This window comes from Herpailurus yagouaroundi, unplaced genomic scaffold (assembly GCF_014898765.1).
Source record: "Herpailurus yagouaroundi ecotype Mexico unplaced genomic scaffold, PumYag 163, whole genome shotgun sequence".
Lineage (NCBI taxonomy): Eukaryota > Metazoa > Chordata > Mammalia > Carnivora > Felidae > Herpailurus > Herpailurus yagouaroundi.
This window is the reverse complement of record NW_024412404.1, coordinates 17,229,982-17,256,024: the sequence shown is the minus strand read 5'-3', so window position 1 is coordinate 17,256,024 and position 26,043 is coordinate 17,229,982. Positions and strand designations below refer to the sequence as shown.

The 26,043-nt window shown below is 39.7% G+C and overlaps 1 protein-coding gene and 1 long non-coding RNA gene across 6 annotated transcripts in view; one reads left to right on the top strand and one right to left on the bottom strand.

Moving 5' to 3' along the window:
• LOC121036833 (uncharacterized) overlaps positions 1–13,751 on the top strand; it is a 23,478-nt gene extending 9,727 nt beyond the window's left edge. Inside the window, exon 2 of the long non-coding RNA XR_005793497.1 lies at positions 13,273–13,751. This is a non-coding gene — a long non-coding RNA (uncharacterized LOC121036833). The remainder of the gene's footprint in view (positions 1–13,272) is intronic.
• Positions 13,752–13,762: 11 nt separating this feature from the next.
• LRMDA (leucine rich melanocyte differentiation associated) overlaps positions 13,763–26,043 on the bottom strand; it is a 1,047,786-nt gene continuing 1,035,505 nt past the window's right edge. For all 5 annotated transcript variants that reach the window (XM_040485493.1, XM_040485494.1, XM_040485488.1 and 2 more), the window contains 2 exons: positions 16,623–16,704; positions 13,763–14,108 (listed from right to left, as the gene is read on the bottom strand). In XM_040485493.1, the coding sequence (XP_040341427.1) occupies positions 16,625–16,704 (80 nt within the window). In that variant the 3' untranslated portion in view covers positions 13,763–14,108; positions 16,623–16,624. The remainder of the gene's footprint in view (positions 14,109–16,622; positions 16,705–26,043) is intronic.

The following is a 26,043-nucleotide window of genomic DNA, read 5'->3' as shown; positions in this document are numbered from 1 at the left end:
TCTTTCTGGCCTGCCAAGTTTCAAAAGAGAGATCAGTCACGAGTCTTATAGGTCTCCCTTTATATGTGAGGGCACGTTTACCCCTTGCTGCTTTCAGAATTTTCTCTTTATCCTTGTATTTTGCCAGTTTCGCTATGATATGTCGTGCAGAAGATCGATTCAAGTTACGTCTGAAGGGAGTTCTCTGTGCCTCTTGGATTTCAATGCCTTTTTCCTTCCCCACTTCAGGGAAGTTCTCAGCTATTATTTCTTCAAGTACCCCTTCAGCACCTTTCCCTCTCTCTTCCTCCTCTGGGATACCAATTATGCGTATATTATTTCTTTTTAGTGTATCACTTAGTTCTCTAATTTTCCCCTCATACTCCTGGGTTTTTTTATCTCTCTTTTTCTCAGCTTCCTCTTTTTCCATAACTTTATCTTCTAGTTCACCTATTCTCTCCTCTTTCTCTTCAATCCGAGCCGTGGTGGTTTCCATTTTGTTATGCATTTCGTTTAAAGCGTTTTTCAGCTCCTCGTGACTGTTCCTTAGTCCCTTGATCTCTGTAGCAAGAGATTCTCTGCTGTCAGCTATACTGTTTTCAAGCCCAGCGATTAATTTTATGACTATTATTCTAAATTCACTTTCTGTTATATTATTTAAATCCTTTTTGATCAGCTCATTAGCTGTTGTTATTTCCTGGAGATTCTTCTGAGGGGAATTCTTCCGCTTGGTCATTTTGGATAGTCCCTGGCGTGGTGAGGACCTGCAGGGCACTTCCCCTGTGCTGTGGTGTATAACTGGAGTTGGTGGGCGGAGCCGCAGTCAGACCTGATGTCTGCCCCCAGCCCACCGCTGTGTCCACAGTCAGACTGGTGTGTGCCTTCTCTCCCCCTCTCCTAGGGGCGGGATTCACTGTGGGGTGGGGTGGCCTGTCTGGGCTACTTGCACACTGCCAGGCTTGTGATGCTGGGGATCGGATCTGGCGTCTTAGCTGGGGTGGGTAGGCAAGGTGCACAGGGACAGGAGGGGCAGGCTTAGCTTGCTTCTCCTTAGGTGATCCACTTCAGGAGGGGCCCTGTGGCAGCAGGAGGGAGTCAGATCCGCTGCCGGAGGTTTGGCTCCGCAGAAGCGCAGAGTTGGGTGTTTGCGCGGAGGGAGCAAGTTCCCTGGCAGGAACTGGTTCTCTTTGGGATTTTGGCTGGGGGATGGGCGGGGGAGATGGCGCTGGCGAGCGCCTTTGTTCCCCACCAAACTGAGCCCTGTCGTCCGGGGGCTCAGCAGCTCTCCTTCCCTTTGTCCTCCAGCCTTCCCGCTTTCTGAGCAGAGCTGTTAACTTATGACCTCCCAGCCGCTAAGTCGTGCTTGCTGTCGGAACACAGTCCGTCAGGCCCCTCCGCTTTTTGCAAGCCAGACTCGGGGGCTCTGCTTGGCCGGCGAGCCGCCCCTCCGCCCCGGCTCCCTCCCACCAGTCCGTGGAGCGCGCACCGCCTCGCCGCCCTTCCTACCCTCTTCCGTGGGCCTCTCGTCTGCGCTTGGCTCCGGCGACTCCATTCTGCTAATCCTCTGGCGGTTTTCTGGGTTATTTAGGCAGGTGTAGGTGGAATCTAAGTGATCAGCAGGACGCGCGGTGAGCCCAGCATCCTCCCACGCCGCCATCTTCCCTCTCCTCCCCTCCTGGAATTCTGAAGCCAGGTTGGATGTGATACATTGAAAAGGACACAGGAAAACCTGGGCAGACCCATAAGTGACAAAGAAGGATGGTGAGAGGAAGGGACCATGGGATCTAAAGAATGGATTCTATCTCCTGGACAAAGAAGGCACCAGAGGAGGCATGAAGTCCACCTAAAATATCCAAGTGGCAATCATGTGGATGAAGAAGCTAGCTGTGTGGCTTCAAGAGGTCCAAATGGTAACTATGAAGAAGAGTTTTCTAACAACTAGATCTAATTGAAATAGAATGTCCTCCTCTCCCCCGCCCCGCCCAGAGTGAGTTCTTAGTTATCAGAGTATAGACAGAATTCATGCACTAGGGAAGAGTTAAATGGGATGAGGTATCATAGAGATATCCAGGGGTGATATGCTATGATTCTAGAAATTACTCACATAACACTTATGCACCAGCACAGCCTTGAATTATTATAACTAATTGTAAATTTGGATTCTCTTCTCCTTTTTCCTTACTAGTTCACTCATGGGGGCTTAGTGTTTTGCACTTGAGCACTTGACAAATGTCTACCAAATAAATGAATGGTAGACACTCAAATATTTTTGATGATGGTGATGATATGCTCAATAAAAATTGACTAGATTAATAAAGAAGAATGTTAAGTATCAGCAATTTTTTTCTCATACTGTTTATTAACAAAAGCAATTCTTCCTGATTTGGTAATATTTCTCTTTAGCATTCTTTACATATGAGTTGAACACAATATGCTGAACAGCCTTGAGGCATCTCCCAGTTTGAGAAAGAGCAATATAGTTTACATTTTACAAAGGATGCTCACATCCATTATTTATTTATAATGCTCAATATAACTCATATAACTCAATGAAGCTGACATTTTCCAAATGAGGAAACAGGGCCCAGAGATAGAAAGGGACTTGCTCAAGGACACAAAGCCAGTAAATGCAGAAACTGAACCAAGGATAAGGTCCATTAATTCTAACATGCACTCTCTTTCCACTATATGTCAAATGCCTCTGACAAAGGCCCCATGTGAAAAAAAGAGTTACATGCTTTTATTTGGCTGATTTGGTCAGACCTACCTACTCCTCATTTTTCCCATGTGCCTGTCTTCCTAGAATCCTGCACTCAATAAACCAATTGTTCACAGAAGATATGGTTCTGGGTTTTGCCTGGATGCTGAGTTGATGGTGATGCTATGTGAATATGACCACAACATAACTTGTCTTTATAAATATCCATTCCTTGCAGGCTTGTGAAACTACTCACTTGAAGTCTGAGTCCATTTGGCAGGAAGACAGGGACAGGGCAGCTGTAAGTTGGCACAGTTACCCTAGGCTAGTCCATCGCAAGCCACCTCACTTAAAGGAGGACTGGAAGCTGGTGCTGTAGTTTAATACCAGGACTGCTGGCAGTTCCCACCTTGTGACCTGGGATTGCAAGGTGATCTGTGAAGGGAAGCTTTGAAATATCATCAGACATCCTCTGAGGGTATGCTTGCTGCTGCTTAAGTGCTTTGGAGAAGGGACATCTATTAAATGTGTTCAGTATTCTCCTTTCCCCTTCAATCACCTCTTTTCTCATGTTTTCTTTTTCTCCCTCCTTGAGGAAATAGCCCAAAAGTAACATGTTCTCATAATGAGATAAAGTTTTTCCATGTTAATTTATTTAATAAATGTGAGAATTTCTGATATGCCTGATGCTAGGCTAAGTTCTGGAAATATAAAACTGAAAAATACTATTTCTGTGATCAATGAATCAGTCTAGTAGAAATGACAGCAATTAGACAAACAAGCAAAATAAAGGCTTATTTTTAGTATTATTGAGATATTTATAAGATTCTGTATTTGGAATTCCTGAAGAAATTATCAGAATCAGTACAATATAAATGATAGTCATATGTATAATAAACATTCCCAAGCTAAATGAGAGTGTGCCTATGGAGGACTCACCACATATCAGGTAAATTCAGGAAAACAGGCCAACATTTAAATACCCTGAAGAAATTTAATTGTTTAGTAATTTTCATAATCTGAATAAAGATTCCCAGCAGAAGCAAACAGTGATAATTTCTGGAAGAAAACTTCCCTTATAAAGGCCCTTATTATTATTTAAGTGATTTTGCTTGTGTAACTACAGTTCATTATAGAACAAAGTAATGCTATTTTAAAATGCTTTATATTTTCCCTGGAGTTTCTAATGGCCTTTATTTTATTCTTGAAGTTTTTATTTTTACCTTCTTTAGGTCTTTTGCACAAATATCCTCCTTGTTTTTCCTTGATAACTCTTTTTAGTTAAATCCAAATGGTTCTTTGTAGCTCCCATCACAATACTTCCACTACAGATCATTGCCAAAGTATCATCACAAGGCCAACTGAATGCCAAAATAATATTCAATTCCTCTTTCTTTTCCACTGTCCTCCATCTGTGGCTTTCATTCTTAAGACAGCCAAAGAAGCAAAAATAAATGTTAGAGCTCCAGCTACTAGATCTACAAATTGGAAGAATAAGAAAATTCTCTTTCTTTTAAAGATATCTCCATGAAACTCCCCTCACAACACATCCACTACAAATCACTGGCAGAATGCAATTGTATAGCCATCCATAGCTGCAAAGGAGGCAGAGAATGTATTTTTTTAAGCTTAGTTGGAGTGAGTCTAAGTAAAAATTATTTTCTATTGCTGAGATAGAAAAAAAGAAAATATTGTGAGAAACAGATTTCTGTCTTTCATATCTGAAAATATCTTTACTTTGATCTCACATTTGTTTTACATTTTGACAGTATAGAATTCTAAGTTAAAAATCATTTTCATCAGAACTTTGAAAGTATTTTTCTACAATCGTCTAGCACTCAATATTATGATAGCAGGTTACTCCTTTAGAAGTGTCATACTCAACTGATTTACTTTTTTAGTCTTAGCAAGCTTTTAGTTATTTATCATTAAAGTTCTGAAATTTCACCATGATTTTTCCATTTGTTGTTATTTATTATATCTTTTCGCTATTAAAAACTATATTCCATTATTTCTTTAAATATTTTGTCATTCATTTCCACATATGTTTCTTTCTATGACTTCTAATACTTGACTGTTAGACCCTTAAGATTTTTCCTCTGTCATTTATCTTTTCTGCTATATTTTTGTTTCTACTTCCTATTTTACTTCATGGATGAAGGTAGTCTGAATTTTTTTCTTTCAATCCTTTACCTAATTCTTCCACTCAATATTTGTTTTGTTTTGGCAAAAATATTTTAATCACTAATATATCATTTTTAAGCCCCAAATCTCCTTTTTCATAGCATCCTGTTATGTGATGGATGATAGGTCAGCTCCCATGTCTCTGAGCATATTAATAATAGGTTTTTTGTGTGTTTTTTCTCTATTCTTAAAGAGCTCTATTTTCTTTGAAACCTTTTTTTATTTATATGTTACAATAAATCTTATGTCGTATTTTCAAATATTTAGTGATTCTTGGTTTTCCATTCATATTTCAAAATAAACACATGTAAGAATTTCAGTAAAAGAGCTCATGAAACAAAGTCCTACCACTACAAACATTATCAAGTGTTGGAGTACACACACACACACACACACACACAAACTTGAAAATTTCAAAAAAAAAAAAAAAAAGAAACTCAAAGCAATACCTGAGTATTAAAAGACAAGTGGCTCACAGGGGCATCAGATTTAAATATAGGATAAATATCTAGGAGAGGAGGTTTTAAGATCCAGGCTGTTAAGCAAATACACTTGAGCTCCTGAGTAAGGCTCAGAGCTTGGAAGGACATAACATGGGACCCAATAAATACTCTGAAATATATGTGGTAAAAGACTATATTAAACTGAAAATCCAAGTCTGTGCAATGAGAGATATAGAGTTCAAATTTGCACTCCATTCCTAGGGAAGCAATTATAAGCAGAAAATTAACATAAAATGTGCTCTGGAATTGGTAATACTGATTCTTAACAAAGATAAATTTGAAATTGTCTGATAGATTCCACAGCATAGAGAATCAAGTGCCATCTTGGCAAAAAAAATACCAATAAAAAAAAGAGGAAGAGGAGAACTAGAACAAAGAACAGAGGATGAGGAGAGGAGAAGAAAAATTATAAACAAACATAATGAAATTCATCAGGTACAAAAAACAGGAAACTTACAACTCATAAACTACTGGTAATAAACCTTTTTTAAAGTTAGGAAATTTTTTAAAGCTAGGAGAGTGTGAAAATCTGGAAACAATGAATTTCTAAAAATAAAACACATACCTAAACCTTTCCGATTTTGATGTAAACTAGAAACCCACAGATTTGAGAAGCTCAACAAGCCCTACACAGACTAAGCAAAAAGAAACCATACCACAGCACATAATAATCAAATTGCTGAAAAACCAGTGTTGAAGAGAAAATCTTAAAAACTACCAGAAAAAAAAGCCATATTATATACAGAAGACAAACATTAGAATGACTACAGATCAGAAATAAGAGTACAATAAAATGACATATTTAGTGTGCTAAAAAAAAAAGTGTCAACCTATAATTCTATATCCAATGAAAATATCCTTCAACAATGAAGGTAAAATAAGGCCGCTTCTAAACAAAAGCTGAGAGAATTTATCATAAGCAAATCATACCATAAGAAATGTTATAGGAAGTTCTTTATGCTAAAGAATGTTTCTAAATGGAGACTCAGATTTCTGCAAAGAACACAAAAAAATGGTAAATATCAGAATTAGAAAAAAATGTGTGCATGTGTAAACCTTTTTCCTTATTTTAAAAATTTGGATTTTATTTTAAAAGTTTGGATTTAATCCAATACTATATTAAAATGGCTAAAATTTTAAAAGACTGATAACACTAAATGTTGGCATGTATGTAGAGCATATACTGCTGTTGAGAGTGTGAAATGGTACAACCTCTTTGGAAACAATATGGAGGTTTTAGATAAAGCAAAAAAACACATCTAGCATATAACCCGGAAATTATACAGCTAAGTATACACCCAAAACTAATAAAAATATATCCAAAAAAGTGCACGAACAAGAATGTTCACAGTAGCATTATTTAAAATACTTCAAGCTGCAGTAATTAAGACAGTGTGGTATTGGCATACACTATATGTTAACTATTATTTTAATAAATACTTTAGCAAATAAAAGAATGAAAACAAAAAATGGGCAAAGGATTTGAATAAATTTTTTCCCAAATAAGATATTCAAATAGCCAACAAGTACATGCAAAGATGTTCAATAGCATGAATCATAAGGGAAACGCAAATCAAAACCACAAGACACCACTTCACACCACTAAATGGATATTGTAAAACAAAAAACAAACAAAAATTCCAGAAATTGGAACCTGTGTGTATTGTGGTTGGAAATGGTGTGGCTGCTATGGAAAACAGTATGGTGGATTCCCCAAAAGTTAAACATAGAATTACCATATGATCCAGCAACCCCTCTCCTGGGAATCTACCCAATAGCATTGAAAGCAGAGATTTAGACACTTGTACACTCATGGTCAGGGCGGCATTATTCACAATTGCCTAGAAGCTGAAACAACCCCAAAATGTATGAAGATGAGTAGATAAACAAAACATGGTATATACATACACTGGATTATTATTCATCTTTAAAAACAAATGAAATTCTGCTACATGCTGCAGCATGGATCAACTTGGAAAACATCATGCTAAGTGAAATAAGCCAGACACAGAAAGATAAATATTATGTGATTCCACATATAACCTAAAATAGGCAAATTCATACAGACACAGAAAGTATAATAAAGGTTACTTACTAGGGTTTGGGAGGAGAGGGAAATGGGAGTCATTGTTTAAGTCATCTACTTAGAATGAGGAAAAAATTTCGAAATGGAGATTGGTGAGGGCTGTACAATATCTGAACATACTGCCACTGATTTATACACTTAAATATGGTTCTATGGTAAATTTAATGTTATGTGTATTTTACCACAATAAAAGAAAAGTTATTACCCCAAAACTTGAAAGAAAGGCAGATGCCCACAAAGGAATATGGAGAAAAAATTTTGGTATCTTCATACACGGGAATACTATTCAGTAGTAAAAGGCAGCAATGTGAATAAATCTCAGAAATATAATACTGAGCAAATGAACCCAGCCACAAAATAAGCATATGCTGTATGACTCCATTTATATACAATTCATGAAGAAGAATAATTAATTTATAGTAACAGAAGTAAATTAGTTGTTGAGTAGGGTTAGGGGTTCTGACCTTAATGGAGTATAAGGGAACTTGCAGGGGTGATAGGAATGAATCATATCTTGATTGGCACTGTCATCATACGAATGTATTTGGTATAATTCACTGAACTTTAAACTTATAAAGAAGATACTTGGTGTTTTGTTGCAGGAAATCATATATATATATATATTTAATAAAGTTGATTGAAGGAAGGAAGTAAGGAGGAAGGAAAGAAGACAGGAATGAAGGAAAGAGGGAAGAAGAAGAAATTGCACAGCTATAGCAATTAGAATAGGGTAATTACACACATTGAATAAATGGAAAGCCCAGAAATAATTCCAGGTGTATATGCAAATTTGGCCATGACAGAGTTGACATCGAAAAGGAGAGAAAAGATGAAGTGGAATAATAAGCCAGACATGTACTCAAAAAGTCCAATTCTATCTCTGCATCACACCACCACAAATTCTAGATGGAGTGAACCCCTAAATATGCAGGACAAGACTGTATAGCTTTTAGAAGACAGTTTGACAGAGTAACTATGATTTCAAGTACTGAAGAATGGCCACGGACATATCACAGTCCTACACCTCTCTCACATATATATTGCAAAAATTAAGAAATTTGATCACATCAAAATTGTAACTATTCCTCCCAAAAGATAACAAAGTTAAAAGGTAAACCACAGATTCACAGAGACATTTACTAACACATTAAAACCAAGTTTTCATATCTAGATTATTCAGGGAGTCCTGAGTCTTAATGCAGTTTTAAGCTTATATTGTTTCAGATGTGTAAGTCCTACTAACTTACATTAACACTATTTGAAAAGTTATTTATATTTTAAAATAATGACGTTTCTTCTTTTAGTTTTTAAAATTTTTTTATGTTTATTTTATTTTTGAGACGTGGGGAGGGGCAGAGAGAGAGGGAAACACAGGATTCAAAGCAGGCTCCAGGCTCTAAGCTGTCAGCACAGATCCCAACATGGGGCTTGAACTCATGGAGTGCGAGATCATGACCTGAGCCAAAGTCAGCACTCAACTGACTGAGCCACGCAGGTACCCTGCTATGTTTCTTACTAAAATTCAATATAACTATTGTCTTGTGCTACACATCACTCTAGTCAATTTTCAAATTTTGTAAAAACTTTTCTCAGCTATTGCTCAGCAATTGAAAGAATAGTGTTTATAATCCTGGCCTCAAGATCTTCCAAGAAGGAGGTTTTCATAAACACATGACAGACAGTTTAACATGACCCCACAAGAAAAAGTCTAATGGAGACAGATCAAGAGACCTAGGTGGCGAAGTAGTAGATTTCCGCCACTGAGCCATTGAGAAAACGTCATTCAGAAACTATTACACCAAAATCAGTTAAAATTAAAAATTTACTTTTCAAACCCACAAAAATAAATAAGTAGAAGGGTAATATAAATAATTATACTATCAAGTGATATATTTGTAACTGGAGCATTTAAATTTCTAGAATCATTAAAGCATAAAACTTCACTAAGACTTTTGAAACACTCTGCATAATAAATGCCTACAAATTTTCAACTAAAATTGCTTATTTTTCTCTTCACATTATTCTCACATTGTCACATTATCACTCTCACATTATTTCTCTTCACATTATCAATATGGGCTATTGATAGGTATGTGTATATATGTATATATATGTGTGTATATATGTGTATATATATATATATATATATATACACACACTCAAGATCATAATATCTTTTTTTTTGATTTAGCATTTCTTTTAGCAATATTATACTGCCTATATTTTTCAGGATTATGTGGCATTTATTATAAGGAATTGGTTCATGAGATTATGGAGTTTGACAAATTCCACTATCTACCATCTGCAAGCTGGAGACCCAGGAAATCAGTGCCATTTTCCAGCCAGAAACCAAAGTCCTGAGAACCAGGAAACCTAATGGTGTAAATCTCAGTCCAAGGGTGGGAGAAGATAAGATGAGTTTTCAGCTCAAGCAGTGAGGCAGGAAAAAAGGGGAAAATTCTTTTCTCCACCTTTGGTTTTCTTCAGGTCCTCAAGGGATTGGATGCTACCTACCTACATTGGGAAATCTACATTACTGAGTCCCCTCCCCCACCCCTGTTCAACGCTAATTTTATCTGGAAACATCCTTGTGGTAAAACCCCTGTTCAACGCTAATTTTATCTGGAAATAATGTTTAACATGTGCATCCCATGGGCACTGAAGTGGACACATAAAATTAACCATCACATCATTCATCTTTGTTCTTTAAGGGATGTTAAGTGAAAAAAAAAGGTACAGGATATTGTATATGTACCCATTTGTATAAAAAGAAGGAGTTACATATATATCCACATGCACACTAGTTCTCGGTTCTCTTTAGGTGCTATATAATTGGAGGAAAGGCAAATGTGGAGTCCATTCTTCTCATATACAGGCATTGATGAACAGAAGGCCGTAGTCTTACCTGCTTTCTGCCAAACTGTGCAGAAGAGGAAAATAGGTTTCATGAGAAGAACTAAAAACCACTGGGGATTGCTTTAATAGCTAAATAGGTAAAATGCAAAGATAAGAGAAACCATCACAGATAAAACTTAGCCTTCAGTAATGAAGCCAGCTATAAGCCACAGTTTAGGATTTTTAGCTGGAAATTAAACCAGTGTTGAGTGTTAACAGGACTAAGGATTTTTAAATATACATCAAGCAAGTGATGTCCAATCCCCACCCCACCCCAATCTTCCCCAAGGGGTGTGAACTAGTCAGGGCTGGGATTACAGCAACCTGGAATGGAATTTCTTACCCAAGGCAACTGGGGACATCAAAGGATTGAGGAAAGTAAAGATCTGAGTAGCAGTGCAAAGGCCCAAGGTAGAAATAGTCACGCCACAAGGAATGTCTGAAAGATTACTAAAACTAAATGAGAATGAACGGACAAAATTAGAAGTGACACTAAAGTCAGACATATGGAAAGGAATATATGATCAAAGAGATAAGAATAGATTAAACCAGTTGGAAGCAAAAAGGAAAAGGGGATTTCTAGAAAACATGCTTGTCTAGCTTGTAAGTATGGAAAATGCACAGGGCATGGGCATAGAATCTGGGTTTGCTGGCTTTGATGCTTTAAGGATAGAATGGAACAGGTGAATCTAAGCATACTTTGGAGATTTGCAGGTTTGGTTCCAGGCCACAACAATAAAGTGACTCTCGCAATAAAGCAAGTCAAATGAAAGTTTTTATTTTCCAGTGCAAGCAAATTATATTTACACCATACTGTAGTCTATTAAGTGTGCGATATCATTATGTCTTAAAAAAAAACATAAATACCTTAATTAAAAAAATACTTTATGGCTAAAAAGTGCTCACCATCATCTGAGCTTTTCAGCAAGCCATAACCACTGATCACAGATCATCACAGTAAATATAGTAACAATGAAAAAAGCTTGAAATATTGTGAGAATTACTGAAATGTGATACAGAGACACAAAGTGAGGAAATGCTATTGGAAAAAATCATGCCAACACACTTGCTCGATGCAGAGTTGCTGCAAACCTTCAACTGGGAAAAAAACACAATTTATATGTGCAAAACACAATAAAGCAAAGCTCAATAAAATGAAGTATGCCTGGGGGTGCCTGGGTGGCGCAGTCGGTTGGGCGTCCGACTTCAGCCAGGTCACGATCTCGCGGTCCGTGAGTTCGAGCCCCGCGTCAGGCTCTGGGCTGATGGCTCAGAGCCTGGAGCCTGTTTCCGATTCTGTGTCTCCCTCTCTTTCTGCCCCTCCCCCGTTCATGCTCTGTCTCTCTCTGTCCCAAAAATAAATAAATGTTGAAAAAAAAATTTTTTTTTAAAAATGAAGTATGCCTGGATCATTAAACTATGATTTAGTAACCTCTGTGAATGGATAATGTACATTAATTCTTACCTATTTCAAAGCTCCATAACTTAATAGTCTAAATATTGTGGTAAAGCCCACCATGAGCCACCTTTGTCCCTCTTATCACAAGGAGTCAAATTGAAAAGTAGTATTTAAAGGAAATTATTCCCAGTACCTTTCAAATCCATTCCTATTTCCAAGACTGAAGGAATTATTCCAACATGGAAGAGGAAACGTTGGTTTAAGGTAATTGATGTGAAAAAATGTAAACATTAATTATTTCAGATTATTCTACATGCTAATTGAAGCTATCCAGTTGAACTTAAGTGTCATCCACTTGTCCTATAGGTTGAGCTACCCTTTACTGCCTGAACCTAGGGACAGTCAACTCTTATTACCAGCATCTTCCTCTTGCAGCATCTTCAGCCCCATGTAGAGGCCTTCACTGTTTTCCTTAAAACTCTTGACTTTTGCGTTGTATCATCAAGAAAGCCCTCTACCTCCTACCTAAACTTAATGAACATATGAAGTTTTGGCAAGAGCGTGAAACTATTTTCTCTCTTTGATCTAACTGCCCAGACAACAAGTGTTTCCCTTATATTTCAGCTGGTCCAAGCAGCAAGGGAACTTACCTTAGGATGCTGGTTTTTGTTGAATATTAACCATATGCCATAGTCATCTTTGTCCGTAGGCAGTCAGCACACATATGGCTATTTAAGCCCACAGGGCTTTGTAATCCATCTTTTCTTCACTGTTCCATTGTCTTGGGCAGAGTAGTCTGTAAAACATTACTGAATAGTGGCACTCCTCACTTATATCAAAGATGATTCCATTTTGAGGAGGAGATGTTGCTAAATATCACTCTAGGGCTGAACATCAGCAACCCTTCTAATTGGCAAAACAAAACAAAACAAAACAAAAAAAAACCAACCAAACAGACAAAAAAATCAAACCTGTCTATTCACTTCCTTTCTCATTATTCCTCAGCTCCTGATTTATCCCTATCTACGATGAGCCCACACTTCCAATTCCACACTCTGCCTCATGCTCTCCTTTGGTATAATTTCATTTATTACCATATACATCACCCCTACTTTAGCAACTCACTCCCAGACACATTCCATACTTAAATGTCTTCTTTTGTTTCTCAGCTAGACTCCCTTGTCCTAGGTTGCATGTTCTCCAGGCCACATTCCGTGCTGCTTTAGAAAAATTTACACATGCTAATATGTTAATATGTACAAATAACATAACATTACCTACTTCATCCACAGAGTGACAAATTAACGTTACAGTTCCCCAAAGAAGGACTACTAATGCTGGAAAATTACAGGTAAACATATAGGAAGACAGTATTCTTGGAGACTGGCTGTGTTTTCTGATCTTCTTCAAATCCCTGAAGTGTTTACTGACGCACTGGAAGTACTGCACTATGGGTGGATGGTCTGTTTGTCCTACAAATAAGTAACCAGCATGTTTTGTGCTCCTCTGGTCTCATTTTCCTTTCCAGGTCCTAGTCATGGTAGTTTACCACATGGTATTTGGACAAGTTAGAGGGAGAACAAGTAATGGAAACACCCTTCTTCAGCAAAGCTTCTTGGAAACAGAATTGGGATAAGCAGATGGTGAATGTCACACTGGATCAGCTGCAATGGATAGACACCATGGGAGAGTCTCAATGGACCCTCTGTTGTCCACCCTTGGCATTAGGTAGTGACTCAGATCTAACTTAGGCTGCTTTTATGTAGCAACTACTGAACACTGCTATTGCTTTTGATGAAAAGAGCCCTGTGGATTGTTTTTGATCTGCATATTAACAAAGAAGAAAAAGACAGCCAGGTTATTTCTTAGGAGCAGCAAGAAAGATTTTCCCTTAAAGATGTGCAAGACACATCTCTGCTGGAACGTGCGCGCGCGCACACACACACACACACACACACAATGAAACAAAATGAAACAAAACAAAATAAAACAAATGCAAAACCCTTTCATCTGGGATCTCTGGTTTGCTTTCTTTTATTCCTTAGTATACATGAATATGTGAAAATGCACAACACTCAGATGTGTCGCCTGATCGAGTGATAATCTCTTATAATGTGCCTCTATTTAAAGCAACAAACAGATGGAGGGTTTATGAGCAAGGCTGGTAAAAGTAAAAGCAAATTATTGTAATAGTTGTACTTTTAATAGGATTCCCCACAATCTAAAACATTATTCCCCAAGGAACAAATTGTTCTATAAAATTGCATTACTTAGGAAAAAGACAGTCCGCCCTGACTTTGCAGAGGCAACAGAGGACTCCGGGATGGCCTTCTATTGCAGGGGCACTCAAGGCAGATCGGTGTCCTGGGAGAGAGGATACAGGGATGTCAGATACCATGATCTCCTAAGAGAAAGCTCAGAGGAATAGGGTATAAGGCAGAAGGAGCAAGGGGAAATTGGGGGCATGTAAGAATTCTAAGCTTTGATTGAATTCATTACCTTCTAATTTTCTACTTTAAAAAACAAGGTTTGGGAAATTCTTACAGATTTTAGCATGCAACATTGCTTCCTCCTCTACGAATTCGGACCAAATTCTAGCTGTAGCACAGCAAATCTTGCTTAACAAACAGTATAACTGTAAACAGTCCAACACTGATTCATTATCATTATCCCTTTTTAAAAGAAACAAAACTCATACTCATTCTATCATTAAGATGAATATATCATAGTGATGGCCTTTACGTAAATTATAATTAAAGCTAATTTTAATTAAAGTTATTACACCCTTTTGGAAGAAAATAAACAACCCAAAGAGAAGGAAACAATGTGGTCAATAACTCACTCCAAAAGTATTTTTTTTTGCCTCCAAAGCTCGCATTGAGGGAGACATTCCTGTGCATGATACAAATGGTTCTGACATTAAGAAAAGTAAACAAGTAAGAAAAATAAAGATGGAAAAATTCTGTGTCAGTTCACAAGTGCTTTTTTATTGTTTGAGGCAGGGTTAAAGCCTTTTATAAAGACAAGGATATATGTGCCGCTAGATTAAATATGACATTGGACTAGTCTAGCTGCCCTTGCACAGAAATCTGGCTGCCCGTAATATGCCATGGACAAAACATGTGTTGGTGTTTCTAAACAAAGAACAGGGTGGGACTTAATGCAGCTAATTTAAAGCATCATCTCAATGCTGTTCTGTGGATCAAACAGTGAAAAGGTACTCAGCTCTGGTTATTAATGAATTTGAGAGATAAAGGCAAACATTTAATATCCTCTAGTTATTAATGGCCTCGAGGATTTTGATCAAAATTTGTCTCAATAACTGTTTAACTTGCATAACCTACAAAAGAGATTCCTGCCTGCCTTATTGCAAGTCATTCAAAGACTAAGTTGACTCAGGAGGCCAGAGGCCACTTAAATGGTCTAGAACTGAGAAAGCAGATTCTTCTTGGGTCCTGAGGGATGTTGAGTCCCCAAAGACTTTTACAGTAGTGACTCTCTAGTTATGTAGTATCTATAACTTGGAAGAATTCTCTTTGAAGTTTCGTTGCCCTCAATCTAACCTAATACTGAGAGATCCAAGCCAATGAACACCTGGTCTAAACAGAAGAAGCAAAAATAAATGCGATTGCATCAAGAGCAATCAGCCTTTCAAAGACTTTTCTGGAGTGATTTTACTTGTGTATCATTCCATTAAATGAAACGATAGCCACCTTACTGGTATGATGGTGCTTATTTTCCTTGTAACAGTGCTGGAATATAGCCAAAGACACACAAAGACCATCTCACAAGCTATGGATTTCGGTTCTGAGAGGTGCTGAGGAAGATACCAAACTCAAAGGTTTGTGCCTTCTGTTAAAAACTGTTCGGTCTGGTGGGTGTTTTCTATAGTCTTCACTTTCTTTTTTAACTTCCTGACCCATCACTCTGTTTTCATCACCTCCCTACCTTTAAATAGCACCCAAAGGAGCAAGCCAGCTCCAAACTACAAATATGGCCACAGGCATAGCTGGATGTATGTGTTGTTAAAAATAAATACATACATACATAAATAAATCAGAGTCCTTGGTGCAATCAGAACTTGGTGCTGGGAAAGATGCCTGACATTGCCTAGTATTCAGGGCAAGAAGTGGATTTAGAAATGTACAAAACAAGACAGAGTCCATGCTTTTGTAGTTAGGGATTTAAGGAAAGCTATTTACTCCAGTTGTAAGAACACAAAGTCAGCCATAAATGTATGACCTGGCTGAGAACCTTCAGTTCTCTGAAAAACTGCAAGCCAAAATGCACTACCTGTAATAAAGATGCTAAAGGATGGTATGTGTTTTGTTGGAATGTGTGGGTGTGTGCAGAAAATAAGGGATTAAAATTCAAGGTGAATAAGGGAGGGTGGCCTTCCTCCAAACTGTGATTATTTCACTAAAAATAAACCCACAGCACAATGGTATCAGAGGGATCTCTACTCAATAGGCAAGCTGAAGACACAGTTTCTCTCGCTTGACTACGGCCAACGAGCATGCTCAGGGAGGCCCCAGGTGTGACCTCTGCTCCCCTGTGAGCAGTGGAGGGGCCAGGCAATCTATCATGGTGTTCCTCCTGTCAGCCCTGGTGCTTCGCCGCCGCTGTCTGTCACCCTAGTGGATGAGACCTGCTTAAGGGCAATCATGTCAATCTCTATGTGACCACTCAGTCTAAGGCAGAAGGATGATCTTGACAGGCCTGGCAAAGTCAGCAGAAGGTACCAAAAGCTGAAGTCACAGCCTTCCCACAGACATGCGATGTGGGCCATTGTTTTTTTCCTTTATTTTTTTTTTCTTTATTTTTACTTTCCCTTTTTCTTTTATTCTCATGACACAGGCTAAAGCATTCAGAACTTGCCATTAGAGCTGGTCATCTCGGATAAACCTGTTGCCTTCTGAGTTTTTCCCATAGTAAACATAGCGACACTTCCCCAGGACACCTGCAAAGAAAAGGAAACACATCTTTAGAGACGGCACAATTAGTACAGCAAGGAAACATAGGTGCAGTAAAGCAGATAGGCAACATGGTCACAGATCCGGTGGGTAGCAGCAAATGAATTAAGCCCCAGGAGGGAAGGACCCTACTTTCTTGTCCTCAGAGTTGACGTTCAAGTAGAATATCACCAGAGCACAGGCACCGAGGAATCCCATGTTTCCTGCACGAATTCTCCTCCACATTTCAGAGACTTTTCTAGTTTGGCCAAGTACTCCTCAAAATAAAGAATAATAACCCTTTCCCTCTCTGGGGTCCCTTAGTAGAGTTTCTGAAAATGGAAGATTAAGACTTTCTAGACGGGTCTGGCCCAAGCAAAAGATGTAAAACAATCTTCCCAGAATGTGACTCTTTTCAAGTCCTTTATCATGAATCAATACTATTAACTTTCAGGGAGAATCTTCTGAATCCCAGGAGGCATCAAGCACCTACTGGGTGATCGAGGAAGAGTGATGGTGTTGACAAAGTGCCACATGAAAAGTAACAAGAGCCTCTGACGTTAAAGGGCTTCTTCTTACAGGAGGCCTGAAATGAATCCTCAGGTTGGAATGCCTTTGATTTTCATCTTTAGTTTTAGTTTAAATAATCTTGTGGCTCTACGTACAGTTTTTGTTTCATTCAAGGAGACTGTAGGAGAATTTAAGTATGAAAAATACCCCTAGAATAGGGTCAAATCTTCTAACCAACTCAATATTTATTCTAAATATCCATAAGAAATTACCTGCCACAGTTATTATGGAAGCTTTGTGTAATTATTAAGGGCAAATCAGTCTTCCTCAAAGAAAACATTTATAATTACAGTTTGCTTTTTGCCATCTTGTGTTTTCTTCTTCTAATTTTAGAAAAACTAACTTAAAATTCAGCTTCACAGAGTTGCCTTTTTACTAAGAGCACTTGAGTCTCTGAAGTGTGAATAACCAGAAAAAAGCAAAGGAGTGTCCATAAAACATTAATTCATGAGCCACAAATCTGCCTGTAAAAATAGCTACCTATATGCATGATTATTTGTCTCTCTGTTTGATAGTGTGAAACCAACAATCACCATCTAATGTTCATCGGGGGTAAATTAGTACTAGAAATTATCCAGGTTCTTCACAGCAGTTCTAAGTAGTAAATATTTTTGGGATTGTACAAGAGATGTTTTCTCTACTATAGAACTTTAAACATTATTCTTAAATAAGGATTAAAAATGGCTCTTAGAAACCTTTAAGGACAGGGCAGATGTTTCATGGTTTGGATGGCTTAGGACAAATTTAGGAATGACTGGGGTTGCAGAATCTCTCAAGAGTTGGAAAAGGGGAGAGGATGACATTGTTTCATGGTCTCAGACTGGTCTTGGGCTTGCTCTCATTAACTTCTATTTGTCACATTTCTGTGAACAAGGCTACTGTGGACCCCGCCTTGGTCATACTTTCTCCTTGGCCCAAATCCCTAATTTCTGCTTTTCAGAAATTAGGTGCTTAGAAACATCAAGCCTCGAGAAAACCTTCCTGAGACCCTCCTTGGGCTAAAAAGTATTCCTTTGGCTATTGGCCCCAAACAGCTCCCTTCACTGCAATTACATAACCCTGCGGTTGTACTAATGTTGTCACCAACGTTGGGAACTGGTCTGTTGGTCAGGCTTGGCTTGTCAGGTTCTGTTCCAGGAATAGCATCCCCTAGAGGCCTGGGTGGGAGTGTCTCAGATATTTCTGAAAATCCACAAAGGGCTTCCTTACACATAATTGACTCAAACAAACCCTCAAGAATCTGGAAGGACGAGGCCAAGGATGTTAATTTCTTTCTACAGTACCAGGACAGCATGACTTTTTATAAAAAGAAATGGATAGGGCTGTCAGATATCATAAAGAATACAGTCTTTCTCTTGAGTAAAAGAACAAAAGGCAGACACGGGCACGTACACACACACACTACCCACGAGCCGGGTGCATTCCCTCCAGTAAATCCTCCAGTGTGTTCTGGGATTGAATTTCTTGACTCTCCCCTCTCTCCTTGGTAACCATCAACTCCAGATCTTGCCTAGATACCACCTGGATGGCAAGTCCCATCCTGGAAACAAGCTGGCTACTCCTGGAACCTGGGCTGTAATGTGGAGGGAGGTAAAGTATTCTGAGCCATGTTCCCCAGGCCTTCTTTCTGGTTGGTACTGATGAAAGTCCTTTTTAAGGCCTGCCCTGTTCCTTTGGGCCCGGAAGCAAGAATGTTTATAGACATCCTGGGGAGAGAGGGCTGTTTGATGAATGCGGGAGACTGGCGAGGTGTCAGAGCTTGGAAAATGAGGCAAGGACATGAGGTATTAATATTGTCAATGATCTCTTGACGGGAAAACAGATACCACACTCACCGTCAGGTTTAAATAGACATCAAGTGCATTGATGACAAAAGGGCAGACTTCAAACAAAAGGCTGTGTGGTGGGGAGCACAGCCAGTCTCTGTGCTGGCAATAACCTGATCTGAAAAGACACTGTCAGGGCTAGAGACAGGCCCAGGATTGTGTGCGGTGACAGAAAACAGAGATGCTGACAGAGATACCGGTGCCATATTATGCCAAGGATATTCTAACACTGTCTGCGGCTCTAACGAAAGCTGACATCATTCGCTATCACTTGGGGTCTTCTCCGCCTGCTCCTGCAGAGCATTTCTCCCCAGACATCATTACAAAACTCGCTGCTGTAAGTTCCGGGCAGCCCTGTTCTGTCAGAGCACTTGGGGTCAAGGGGCCTAAGGATAACCTCAGTCAATCTAAATTTGGACTTTGCAGGAGGAGCACACTCAGCCCCCTGCTATCTCGGCTACTTGAGGTGATCGGACTGCCAACGTGCGAGGAGCTGTCACCTTGAATAAAATCCTAAAGGGAAGGCACTCAGTCTGTGGGCTGCTCCAGGAAGGCACAGGGATGGCGGCCTGGTGGCCAAAAATGAAATCCAGCTGCTGGTGCTCTCCTGGGGAGAAAGGTGGTCTGGCTAGTGACAGTTAAAATCGGCTGAAATGTTTGAACTCACACCCCCTACAATTGCTTAAATTAAGCAAGTGTTGCCTCTGTTGAGAATCCTACCGGAGCTCACAGTCGGGAGGTGATTATCCCTCACGTGGGACTTTAGTGCTCCAAAAATATATAAATAAATAAATAACATTAACAAGGAAGGGAAAAAAAAAAACACAAAACAAAACAAAACCACAATCCCATGTGTGGCCATAGGACTTTATTTATCATGAAGGTTATTTGTAAAATAATGGAATCTGCTTATAAATTGAGGTGGCAGGCAGCGTGTTTCTCTCCCCCGCCTCCCCATGGCCCTATTCTCCCGTCATGGCAACTGCCATAAACTGTGAAAATTACAGAGGGAACAGTTTGCTTGCAAAGAACATTTTGACAGGGAGGCGCTCCGAGCCTGGAATTTGGGAACCCGCTGGTTGTGACTCAGTAGGCGGTGGTTTCCGGGTACATCTGTAATGCATTCACTTGTTTGTATCTCCTCGAACTATAACGTCTTGGGACGGCAGGGGGAACAACACATTTAATGGCGTGTGTAGTGTTTTTAATTAAAATATCTGGCTTTGGCCATAATAAGTGAAGCAGGCTTGCCGTGCATCAGGCTGACATGTATCTGTCTGTGTGGGGGTTTCTTTTCAGGGGCCCTGAAAAATGACAGTGTGCTGTCCCCTGGGGAATCTTCTCCTGCCAAATGAGACTCCTAATTTTTCTTAAGTAGCCAGCTCTCCCATCACCATAAGCTTTTAAAACTATAATTATGAAAAAAATGTATTGGGAAGAATCTCTTTTAAAGAGGTCCTTTATCTTTTAAATGTTTCCCCCTCTGGAATGGATGTTCTAATTATGCAGGTTAAGTTATGACCTTGGGGCTGCCTGAGGGGGTGGAAAACAGCCTCTTTTCTTCCTTGTAAGGCTGTGAGGGCTGGGGCAGTACCAGACTTCGGTGGGGGAAGACCCTGAGAGTCCTGAGTAGAAATTCCTTGCGCACTCATGCAGAGTCCAGCAAAGACCCCAGGACTCCCTGATCTCCCGGACAACCTTGCCCTGCCAGGTGCATTTCTCCTATTTAGTAAGGAGAGGTGGGAGAAGACCTATACTTAAATCTAGCTCTATGCCTGATGGTTATGTCACCACAGATATGTCCCTTTTCCTTACTGAGCTGCATTCCCCATTCGTAAAATGAAGGCAAGGGGCCAGATAATCTTGGAACTTCATTCTTGTTCTGAAATGTGTGATTTAGTATTTTCAAATGCTTCCCTTATGACAATAAGGATGTCAGATCCAATAGTGCCTGATGGAGAAGGAAAATCCAATAGTCAGTTAATCAAAAACTTGACTTTGACTCAGTTAGCTCTTGAGACCCATCTAGCCCACATTCTCATAATATAAAGAAGAGGAGTTCTGCTGGGCCTCAAAATCTCCAAGGAAAGAAGTCCCGCTAACTTTCCTGCAACCTGTATTTTACACCCAGTGCTGGGAAGCACCTCCCACAAACTAGTCCCTATCCAGTTAGCTTTGAGTCCTGGTCGGTCGCATTAACTTCAGATTCCACAGAGCTCAAGACTAAATAGAAGCGTGAGTGTCTTCTCTCAAATGGTTGGCCATTTGTGTCTTAGCTGTGAAACAAGAATAATCTAGACACCTGCAAACATACCATCACAAAAATTTATTCGATGATCGAGGATAGGCTGGACCAATAAATTCGTATTTGTAAAAGAGAGAAAGTAAAAACTATCAATTCTATTACCGTTATTAATATTAGTTTTGGTAATCATCATTTTAAATGCTATTATAACAAATGCAAGTGTAGCTGTGTGATGACAGATTTTGATCAGTTTGCGATCACTAGAAGCTTACAAGTGTGGACAGCCCTACAAAATGGGTGAGGGGCCAGAAGGATTCTCATGGAACTCCTGTTCTCCAATCTGTATGAGTAAAGGCAGGAGCTAGACTCTTCATGGGGTCTGAGAAAAAAGCGATGACAGTGTTGTGAAGAGGTGGGTCCAGTGACAGGGAAAGAGTATCTGGAGAGTCTTTCTGGCCCACTGCAGAAGGTTTTAGAACTACATTTCCACACGACACTATACATACCTGTTAATAGGTCACCCCTATAATACTCCCTGCACTGCTCCCCACTTGCTAATGCCCAGTGGTTGAAACAGTACAGAGGACATGTTCCATAAATATTTGTTGAATAGATAAATTAATACCACTGACGTTATTATCCATGTACAATTTGAACAGAACCCATCAAGTTAGGAATTTCAATTGTTGAACCCTCATACCTTAACCTCTTGTAAGACTACATGTCTGAAATGCTCTCAAAATATATACTTGCCTTATTAAAAAGGGGGCAAAATAACAGAAGGCAACAGTCTCAACTCCTAAACACTAGTGTTGTTTTTATGCTGAACACTTTTCTCCCACAGAAACAAAGCAATCATAATTATCAGGCCAGAAAGAGAGAAGTGAAGTGAATCTTATCCAGACTTAAGAGCTGTAAACATCACACACGGGGCAGGACATTCCCCAGAAAGCGCATCCCTCGGTCTTTGTGGGCTGCAAGTAAACCGGGAGCTGGAAAGGAATAAACGCCCACGTTTTATGATCTTGAGAAGTGGCTGAGCAATGCCCCGAGGTCAGCCTGTGTGCTGTGCTATCAGCTTGGCTGTGGAGACCACACCAGATTTAGCAGAGCCTGCAGTTACAGGCTCCTAGCACAACATCCTCCTTCAGTGTCAGCTATTAAATACTAAGGCAAAATGAAAAGAAGAGAGATCTTAAAAGGTCTTAAGGGAAGGGGTTGCTTGGGAGTTGTCTCTGTGGAAGGAGGACAAAGTCCATCCTCCAGGCCCAGCATATTTTTCCTTTGTCTGCGGGCCCATCTGAGAAGCCTCAGGCAGGGAACAGCAGGGAACAGTCTCTCCACTTGACCCAGGAGAGGGGAGAGAAGGCAAAGAAGAAAGTGAGAGACTTCCCTCCCAAACTAGCTGAGTGTGACTTCAGGCAAGTGTCTCAGGTTTTAGTCTGCTTCCTGGGTTGGAATGGGGTACCATGTGGTCTATGGTTGTGCAATGCTTGCTAATCCTAAAGTTACCTAGAAGGGCTGCGGCTGTCTCCACCATGGACCAGGGGCACAGCGCTCTTGCTGAGGACTGCAGGGACCACCTCAAACAGTGCCCTGCAAGGGACATCTCCTAGTCCCTCAAATGAGTGCACTCCTGAACTCTTCTTTATTATCCAAAACAACCCTGTGGTTCTGAGCAGCACACTGCAATGGAAGACATTTGAATTCTGCCATTTTGACCGCAAGGATGCTTTGGCTTCCTTCAGGCTTATGAATATAAACACAGACTAGCCTGGTAAGTTTTCTTTGAGAAAGCATTAATTATTCAAAGCAAATGCTATTTAGCCAATTCCATTCTTTAATTTTTGAATGTAAAGCTATACCATATCCAATGTTTAACATTTCACTTCTACTTTATTGAGTTTATTTTCAATGGCGTCAAATTCTTTTCCATGTAATTTTTACATCAAGGTTAAATTCCTCAGCTTTTGCCCGATATCAAAGTTACCAGTTATATCTTCTAAATCTCTGAGTCAATAATTTTTACAAAGTCACATTACCTTGAGTAAAATTTTGCAGGCCTGAATTGTGGCAGGAAGGTTTGTGCCTTCAGTTAAAGTTTTAGTCAACACATTTTACTAGGCACAGTTTGGGTTCATGTCAATTTTATTTTGTTTTCATTATTTCCACCAAGGTTAATTTCTCCCCATGAATGTATGCAGGATGCAACAATATACCGACGAGATATAAATCTATGGTCAGTTTATTTATTTATTTATTTTTTTGGCCATAATAAATTGCATTATGTGCAAGTTTAGTGGCTGTCCATTTTATTTTGGATTGACTATTTCGACTAGCAATGTTTGTTATAAAGGTAAAGTAAATGATAATTTTTATTCATTTCTTAGCACAAAGAGTATGCAGGACAAAGATCAATATTCTGGATGCATGGCAGGATCCAAATTGTGGGGTTATGACATGTTGCTTTCTACCAAGCGCCCATCAAAAAAACCCACATAATCCAAGGGTTTGGCTAAATCTACATCCTGAAAGAAAGCTGATCCAAATGCTGGCCAACCTACCCCTTTGAGGAGAGGGCATCTGGCCCCAGTGTTCAGTTCCCTCAGGGAGGTTAAACTTTGCACTGAGAGAGAACAGATTATGTACCCCACTTAGACAAATGCTGGGCCTTGTCAGGCCTCACCCACGTGTTTGTGACGAAGAAAAAACAGGGGAAGGAAACCAGTTAGTACAGAAAAGGATCTTGGCAAAACCTGCACTTGAAGGTGGTAGGAATGTGAGACTGAGAAGCCAGCCTTCCAGCCTGGGGGAGGCTGCACAAACAGGTCACGTGAGTGGGCCGACAGGCTGACGGGTGACAAGCCAGAGCCTGTGGAAAATGCGCTCTGGGCTCCCGGGGCAGTTGAAATGAGGCTTGTCATTTTAGAAGAAGAAAACGAAAGTGGGAAAGGAGGAGAAAAATGCAGGGCCAGTTTTCCCCTCACATAATCCGCTAGTGGGAAATGGAAAAGCTCATTGGTCCAAGTCCCAGAAGTTACTGCACCTTTGAGTGGATCCTTAGGAACCAGCCCCACTGTCCCACCTTGAGCCCCCGTCCCTGCCCTCAGGCTGCAGATTTGTGGCCCTGTCAAGACCTGACTTGGCCATTCAAAGTCCTTTCCACACAGAAAAAATATTAGACTGACAGAATTAAAAGTTATCTGGCAGCAGATGTTTCCATTACGTGAATCCTGGAAAGGAAACAGTCAACATGCTTTTCCTCAGATGTCAATGCTTTTGAAATTTTGTTGTATTAAGGGTAGTTTGAGTAGACAGAAACTGAGGGGAAAGAATCCCAGTCTGAGGGTGGGCTCACTTGCTCTCTTTTTCTTTTTTTATAGTGTTTTTTTAAAATTTTATTTATCTTGAGAGAGAGTGTGTGTGCAGGAGGAACAGAGAGAGAGAGAGACAGAGAGGATCCCAAGTGGGAGGGGCAGAGAGAGAGGTTGAGAGAGAATTCCAGGAGTCTCTGTGCTGTCAGCCAGGAGCCCGAAGTGGGGCTCGAACCCACGAACCATGAGATCATGACCTGAACCTAAATCAACAGTTGGATGCTTAACTGACTGAGCCACCCAGGTGCCCCTTCCTTGCCCTGTTTAAAACATTATTAATATGATTGGCTCTTATCTCTACATAATGCTGTATTTCAATCAAATAGGAACATATACACTTCAGAGATCAATGCCATACTAAAGATTTCTTGCTTCAACAACATCCCCCCATTAAAAAACAAAACCAAAAACCAACCAACCAAACAACAACAACAAAACGTGGCTAAATCTTCTTAGCGATCCAAATTTTGGTTTTTCTTCTTAGGGTACATTTTTTTGTGCCAGTTAAAATGAGGTTAGAACGGTTTTTACTCTGACTTCCGAAACTGATTTATTTACATGCTTTTATAAAATACTTTATTATTTTGCTTCTTAGCTTAAACATAGAACAGGAAACTTTTCTTTAAAATTATTTCTTTAACTCTATTGAAGAAATCTCATTGGGACAAAATTTAAACATCATTATTTTAGGTCAAGTCCTTCACTTTATAATGGAGGAAAATGAGGTTTAAAGTGGTTTCCCCAAGGTCATGGTACCAGACCAGACATCCATGCAACTCTATCTGTCTAGTCCAGATGTTTCTGAATCGTAGGATACTGCCTTTAAGATAGGGGCACTGCAAAGATCAATCTGACTTAGGCTGACTCTTACCTACTTTTCTGCTGGGAGAAATGGAATCTTCAAGGCCAGTTTGGTGTTAGCGTGTTTCCCTACTCCCCATCTCTGTATTTTAAGTGGGGTTTAATGGATTTGAGATGGGCTGGATTCCAAAGTGCATGCCAAGATGGAATGCAAATCAGTTCACATTCCTGAAGTTCCCTTCCTTGCGGCTCACTGATGGATGTCACATAAACCAGGCTGTCAATCAAGGTGGACAGTGGTCAAGTGGTATGGCTCCATTTTTCTTTCTCAGTGTTTTTTTTTTTCTTTTCTGGAGGGACTCAGAAATCTTTCACACAGGAAAGAAAAAAGAAAGAAAACGTTCACCCCTTCACCACCTCCCCCATTTCCACCATTGTGTCCATATTCATCTTTTCCATTTCCCATCTGAAGTCAAGAGCATTGCCACTAGAGGGCAGCATGAATTTAGGAAAAACAGCAGCTTTCTTGGG